The sequence below is a fragment of the Vitis riparia genome, chromosome 18, assembly GCF_004353265.1.
Source record: "Vitis riparia cultivar Riparia Gloire de Montpellier isolate 1030 chromosome 18, EGFV_Vit.rip_1.0, whole genome shotgun sequence".
In the NCBI taxonomy this organism is placed as follows: Eukaryota; Viridiplantae; Streptophyta; class Magnoliopsida; order Vitales; family Vitaceae; genus Vitis; species Vitis riparia.
Window position 1 is genome coordinate 34,696,590 of NC_048448.1, and position 7,133 is coordinate 34,703,722.

Below are 7,133 nucleotides of genomic sequence, written 5' to 3' on the forward strand. Positions count from 1 at the left end.
CATAATATATCGGTGTATTATATATCAATCAAATCTCTTAAGGATTTTATAAACAAATATGCATTAGGAAATCAAAAGGAGGATTTGAAACAAACTTCAAAAACAATAAATAATAATGTATAATAATATATAAAAAAATCACGTCTATAATAATTATTGAATAGTCAATTATTCGAAAGACAACATACAACCAATTCATAAAGAAAAATATCAACAAATTTAATTTTCTCATTAAAAGATTTGATACCATAAGAGAGAAACATAAAATAATCTTCAAAGGAAAATCACAAGTTTGTAAACCATGTGCTCTGATACCATATGTTAGGGTTTCTTTAACTTATGCAAAACAATCATAACCCTAATTCCCAAATCTTAAAACTTCGTGATTTTTCACCGTTAAAATAAATAATAAAAAAATATACCTTGATCCATAAGATTGATCTTGAAGAGAAATTCTTTATACAGAAGAACAAATTAGAGAAAACTTGGTTTTTCTCTCTTGACCCCTTTAATTTGACATATGTTTCTTAATGGATATCAATATTGGATAGAGAAAGGATGAAATCTAAATAGGTTTCTTTCATGTTCCAACGACTTGAATGGTTATTTAGAAAATATATCTTCAATTGACTAATAAGATTTTAGTACTTAATATCATTAACCATAGTTATCTTTTAAATTAAATAAAATATAATTGATTATAAAATAAGCTACATGACCATATTAAGAAAAAATTAACACATTTGTCATTGTATTAGATATTATTTAGTTGCATAACATTACTAGTTTTTTATAATATATAATAGATTGTGATATAATGTATAATCCTTCCATTCTTGATAATATCTTTTGTGGTTTTGAAAAATATGCCACTCAAGCGTGGTAAATATACCTCAATTTCAACTTTTTGTCTGGTCATCCAATACCACCTCCGACTGCCACGTTTTTCTAGCCTTTTTTTATTTTTTGACAATCCCAAAATTCTCGGTTCAATCATTCTTAAACATCACTAGCAACAACATGTGAAATTGAAAAAAGAAATAGAAAAACAATTACAGGGTGAGGTTTAGACATGCATTAAAAAAGAAAAAGGGAAAAAGTTAATTGTGATAATTGTTTGAATTGAGGAATCAAGTAGTCCTTTAATTTACCTAGTCATCCCATTTCTAGAAATGAAGGAAAAAAGCAATCTAAAAACAGTAGTTGCTGCTACAAGAGCTTTTCTCTCCTCTGCTTCTACTCCTTCACTAGAGCTGTAGAGCACCACCTTCACTAGAATAATCCCCCTCATCAATTTGCATTATAGGGATGGAGATCATTCTGACTTCAATTCGCAACTTATATTAACAGGTCTCCCACTGCAAAAACAACACATGAAAACAAAGTTAGTATTAAATCAATATGGAGGCATTGACATAGCCACTGAAGATGATCAACCCATAGAGTGACCTGGGGATCTGTGCTTAGTAATTGACAACGCATATACAAATGATTCTAGTGATACGCAACCGTGTGCAAGAAAATATCACTTGTTCATGTGAGGGTAATCTAATTTCAAACAGTGTTAGGGGATATTTTAATTCCTGGTGTAAACAGTTGTAACTCATCTTAAGACATCTACACAAGCTAAACAACTAAAAATCAGATTAAGAGGGAAAAGCAGAAGAGAAACACACCACCCACCAAGGGATGATGTTATGGGAAGATTTGGGTGCATACCAAGCAATTGTCCGTCTGTTTCTCCGGTCATCAAGGGCTGTCCTCATCATGCCTGCATTTCAAGCGTTTCTGTGGTCGCTTCTCTGATTCAGAGTGATCCTCTGAGCAGTCAGTTGCAGTATGGTAATCAGAGTTGTCTGATTCTGAGCCATCAACATTGGACCACTCACTTCCGGTGGATTCCTCCTCCTCATTGGATTCTTTGAGGACGACTGTTGACTTTTTTGGAGGAGGAGGAGGAGGAGACGAGATAGCGCTGAATGGGATCATCGGGGGGATTCATGTATGGATCAATACTGTACAGTAGAGGAAACCCACACCTCTCACCTGGAGAATGGTACCTGAGCCAGAAGTTTTCGGTTTGATGTGTTACTCTGATGCGAGTCGATTCACGCCAATTTATGGGAGGTCCATCATCCTGAGCGCTGAAGGAGGAAAGTGTTATATAAAGCAGCCTCTCGTGATCTAACCCTACACTTGCCTTATTATTCCAGATTGTAATTTTTTTAGTAACGTACCTTGCTGAAAAATCGAGGAAGGCACGCCATACTGAAAAATCCGGATTACTTTGCGCGTGGTAGGTAGAAACAAGCTCCAGTAATTTACCCAAACCATGCTGTAGAATCAAAATTATTTGGATGTTAGAGAGATAGAAACTGCTTCTTAGCAGTCTTCATTCATTCGACATTTAATTTACACTATCACAAATCAAACTTAATTAACTTTTATTTGAATACAATTTTCATTTTATATAACAAGACCTCAAGAATTTTTAAAAATAAAACAGAAAACTCCATTGCAAAACCTCTCTTTTAATTTATAATTAAAATTGTGATATATGGTATATAGAGAGAACTACTCACCCTGGAAGTTCTCTTTGGCCACTTTGTGGTTGGAAGTACTAACTGAAGTTCATGTTTTGAGGCATTTTTGAATGATATGCAATCTTGTGCAGATAAAAGATATATGTTTGAAGGAAGTTCTGGCAGTACTTTCAGTCTTTTACACTTGTCCAACCGCAGAGCTTCTAAGTTAGAAAGTCCCCTGAAGTTTGGCAAAGTTACAAAGTTGTTCCCACATAGATCTAACACTTCCAATGAAGATAAGAGGCAAATACTACTCAGGTTTGTTTCATCTGATACATTACAATAACTTAGGTTTAGCCTTGTTAAAGAGCATAAACCTGATAAATGATGCAATATGAAACTGCTAGAACTTAAACTTCTTCCTGGCAACAACCATGAGGTAGATGGTGGCCTTTTACACCCCTCAAAGGATAATATTTCAAGGTTTCTCAAGAACGAAAAAGAGAAGGGTAGTACTCTTACAGCAGTTCCATCGGCATGAAGTTCTTTCAACATTTCTAGGTTCCCAAAGTTCTTAGGAAATTCTTCAAGTTGTGAACAACCAGAAAGAATAAATGTTTCCAGGGATTTCAAACCACACATGCTCATTGGTAGACTTTTGAGCTTTTCACAATTTTTCAAACTCAAGAAACTGAGATTCTTCAAATCTCCAAGTGATGCGTGAACCTTACGTAAAGACACACATCCTTCCAAAACTAACCGTTTGAGGTTGGTGACTCCCGAGAAATTTGGAGTTTCTATTAAGTACTTGGAGTGACTGAGATCCATGAATTTCAATTTTCCAAGAACCTGCCATGAAAGAAAGTTGGCTTTAAATTTAGCTTTCGTAAACATTCCATACTCTCTAAAGAAAATAACATGAATAGATCATAATTTTACCTTGATTCCTTTCCAAAGTTGTTTAATATGACTATAAGGCATGCTAAGCTCAACAAGATTCTTTGGATTGAAGTCATTGGGCAATGATTTGAAAGAGTATCCATACAAATATAGACACCTCAAATCATGGTAACAAAATTTAAAGTCCTTGGAAAAGTTCACTTTGCAATTCTTCATATTGGAGGTATCGTTGAAGTTTCTTGAAATATTTTTAGATTTATAGACTTTGAGCAATCTAAGTCTATTCATCCTTGCAAGGGCTTGAGTGGTAAAGTCTATCATCTCTTCCAAATGAGACAAGTTGAGGAATATACCTTCAATATTTTCAGTTGCCTACAAGCCAAGAAATAGAGTAAGTGAAAAGCATGCATATTGCATAAAAGCTTACTAAAATTTATCAACATATAAACATTTAAAGCAAAATAATTCTTGATTTCTAATCTAAATTTGAACTGCATAAAATAAATATCATATTTTTTGCTCTTACCATATTTTTTTTCAATACATCATAGATATCTTCAGGGAACCATAATCTACTGCGTTTACCAGGATCTTCAAGGGATTGTTCACGAACAATTTCCCTACCCATTTCTTCTATTAAGTCATGCATCATCAACTTATTTGAAGAAATAGTTATGAGTGACTTATCAATAAGAGCTCGTATTCCACTAAGTGAGAAGAATCCGCAACCATCTAGTATTTCTACTACATATTCTTTATCCTCTCCTTTAAAGAAACATGCAATATCCAAAAATATATTCTTCTCCTTATCATCTAACCCATCATAACTTATTTTAAGTACTTCATAAATTTTCATATTAGGAGTACTTTTCAATTTGTCTAATTGATTTCTCCATTCTTCTTTGGTCATGCTAAATAAAAAAGAACCCAAAACCTTAAGAGCCAATGGAAGGCCTTGAGCATAGCACATTAGAGCTCTTGAAAGCTCCTTGAAATCATCTCTATCAAGTTCATGTTTTAATGAATAATGTGTAAGGAACTCAAGAGCTTCATCACCACTGAATTTGGGAACCTCATAAGGATAGACTTTATGCGACAATAACAAACGTTTATCCCTGGTCGTTATGACAATTCTACTTCCTTGACCGAACCAATTCTGATTTCCGACTAAGAAATCCAATATTGTTAGATCATTCACATTATCAAGAATAATAAGAACCTTTTTTGACTGCAATCTTTCCTTTATAGATGTGAGTCCTTCCATATTTAGATTTTCTTCCTGCAATAGATGAGAAAGAAGTTTCTTTTGCAACCTGATTAAATCACGATTCATTTTGTAATTCTCTGCAACATTTTCAAGAAAGGAGCAACCTTCAAAATCATAGCAGAATCGGCTATAAATAGCTTTGACAAGGGTTGTTTTCCCTATTCCGCCCATGCCCCAAATTCCTACCATCCTAACATCATCTGACTCCAAGGATAATAGCATTTCCATTTCTTGTATGCGGGCATCCATTCCAACCAAATTCTCATTATCACTGCTGCGTGTAATTATCAATTTATTCAAAATATCCTTAACAATTTCCTTGATAAGTAGAGGTTCATTCCTGCCATATTTGAAGCATGAACACATAATAAGTCTAGCCATCCCTAAAAAGATAATACAAATAAAGAAAATAGGAGAAGATGTGTCAAGATATAGTTGGTATCTTATATTGAAGTCAAAATATTTCTAAATCCTATGAACCCAGTCCTTTAATTTAATCAGGTAGTGTCAACGTGGTGTATACATTCTTATATCCTTTGTGCTGTAATAAATAATGGATAAATTAGCAAGAGCATTGAAATTAGAAATATAAAAAATTAAAAATAAAATAAGAGTGAAAGAAGCTTTAGATAATTACTTATTCCTTGAATCCCAACCAGATAAATTTGCAACTTGAGTGAGAGCCTCCCTCCAAATCGGCACCCTCTCTCTATTCTCCAAGTTTTCTTCATGTTTAGCCAAGGCTTTTCCAAAATTTCCTCTGTGATTTCTCACATCGGATGGATCCACGTTGTAGAAAATTGGAACAACGCTCTGATCCCTGCTTTTCCTGCACTCTACTATCTTCACCAGCTCCTCCAAACACCACTTAGAGGATGCATAATTTTGGGACAAAACAATGATAGAAAACATGGAGTTTTGAATAGCTGCAACAAGGGCAGGAGATATGACTTGCCCTCTCTCAAGCTTGCCATTATCAATGAAAGTGTTGATTCCTTTTCGGCACAAGACGTCATAGAGATGGGCAGTGAAGTTATTGCGGGTGTCTTCTCCTCTAAAGCTCAGGAACACATCATAGCTCCGTTGGAAAGAAGAAGAATAAGAAGAAGCAGCAGCCATTACCGAGCAGTAGAGAGATCTGAACTAAAGTATGAGATATGAGTTCTGACTTGTAAATTATCCTGCAGGAAAGAAAAAATTCAAAAATTCATTTATATAAATTCCAAAAACGAAGGTATATATCAACCACCACAATTGAATAATGAAGCTAAATTTGCTTAATTAATTGCAAAATTGAGAATACAGTTGTGAGATCTGAATCAGAAGATGAGCAATGATAATAACTAAACACGATCTGATGCAGCAGATGTCTCACAACAAAACTTCAAATATTTTAGGTAACTAAGAAAATCCTGGATCTGCTTGTAGCGAGGAAAGAGAGTTGAATAGTAGAAGAACAAGATGAAGCCGTGTGTAATGTGTTACAAGTCAAGTAGAAAAGAAGTGCTTTGTTGACCTATTGGCTTTGTGGGTTTGCTTCTCCCACTTTCCCAAAAAATAAAATAAAAATAATATTTTATAGACTTTAATATTTGAAAATCTATTTGAATATTAAGTTCTTTGAATAAAATTAATTTTCTTTTTCAGCTTTTTCTCTTCTTCAAACCGAGCAGTAGAGAGAAAAGAACCAATACTAAGTTCCCCACTTCATTTATATAATTCCAAAAACTCATTTATATCCATCACAAATTTTAAAATCCATAGCAAAAATTTAAAATATAAATATATAAATTTATTAATAAATTTTAAAATGAGAAATTAACTTGCACCTACAACGGATTTCTACTTACAAACTTTATAGATATCCTTTTGTGTATATACATAAAAATGTCAAAAATATAATATTTTAACATATTAGAAAATATCCTAAAAGGAAGAGCACCAAGTATTGTTAATAGTTAATTTTCAAATATCGTGAGAATAAAATATTTTCATATTTTGTGAGAATTAAATATTATTAATTTTTCATTTCTAAATATTATAAAAATCAAATATTGTTAATATTTGATTTCTTTGATTTCTCTAGATTTGTGAAAATATAGGATGAATGTTTTCTTATCTATTTGATTCTATGCATTTCCTTAAATATTTCTTTTAACAATACTGAAATTTATATAATTTCATTAATTTTTTGTTTAAAATTATTTTTTTAAAAGGGTTATTTGATTAAAAATGATAAAATAACTCTTAATTTGTAAATCATAACATTCTTTTTTAAAACTTACATGTAAAGAATTTGTATTTATATAAAAAAAATAGAGGATTTATAAGAGATTTTGATTAATAACAATTTGCTTATTAAACACGTCACGTTTGTTGACTATATAGAAGAGAACCAATTGAATGGAAATCCATGAGCCTAGATAGTACATAAGAAAAAA

At 32.5% G+C, this 7,133-nt stretch overlaps 1 protein-coding gene and 1 long non-coding RNA gene across 2 annotated transcripts; both read right to left on the reverse strand.

Moving 5' to 3' along the window:
* Nucleotides 1-2,122: 2,122 nt before the first annotated feature.
* LOC117907989 lies at nt 2,123-2,865 on the reverse strand. Its single transcript, XR_004650111.1, has 3 exons — nt 2,583-2,865; nt 2,238-2,335; nt 2,123-2,144 (listed from the first exon to the last, which is right to left on the reverse strand). It is a non-coding gene; the product is annotated as an uncharacterized LOC117907989 (long non-coding RNA).
* On the reverse strand, nt 2,863-5,811 carry LOC117905772 (disease resistance protein RPV1-like). The gene is made up of 4 exons (XM_034818646.1): nt 5,330-5,811; nt 3,970-5,032; nt 3,286-3,374; nt 2,863-2,902 (listed from the first exon to the last, which is right to left on the reverse strand). Exons 1-4 carry the CDS (start codon nt 5,809-5,811, stop codon nt 2,863-2,865), a joined length of 1,674 nt encoding a protein of 557 aa, XP_034674537.1.
* Between the last annotated feature and the right edge of the window lie 1,322 nt (nt 5,812-7,133).

Excerpts from the sequence above, each read along its gene's own strand:
- LOC117905772 (XM_034818646.1), bottom strand. The coding sequence starts at position 5,811 with ATGGCTGCTGCTTCTTCTTATTCTTCTTCTTTCCAACGGAGCTATGAT. Across the intron at positions 3,375-3,969 it reads TCCCTGAAGATATCTATGAT|GTTCTTGGAAAATTGAAATT; the intron begins GTATTGAAAAAA and ends CTTTCATGGCAG. Across the intron at positions 2,903-3,285 it reads GGAGTCACCAACCTCAAACG|GTTTATGCTCTTTAACAAGG; the intron begins GTTAGTTTTGGA and ends ATCATTTATCAG.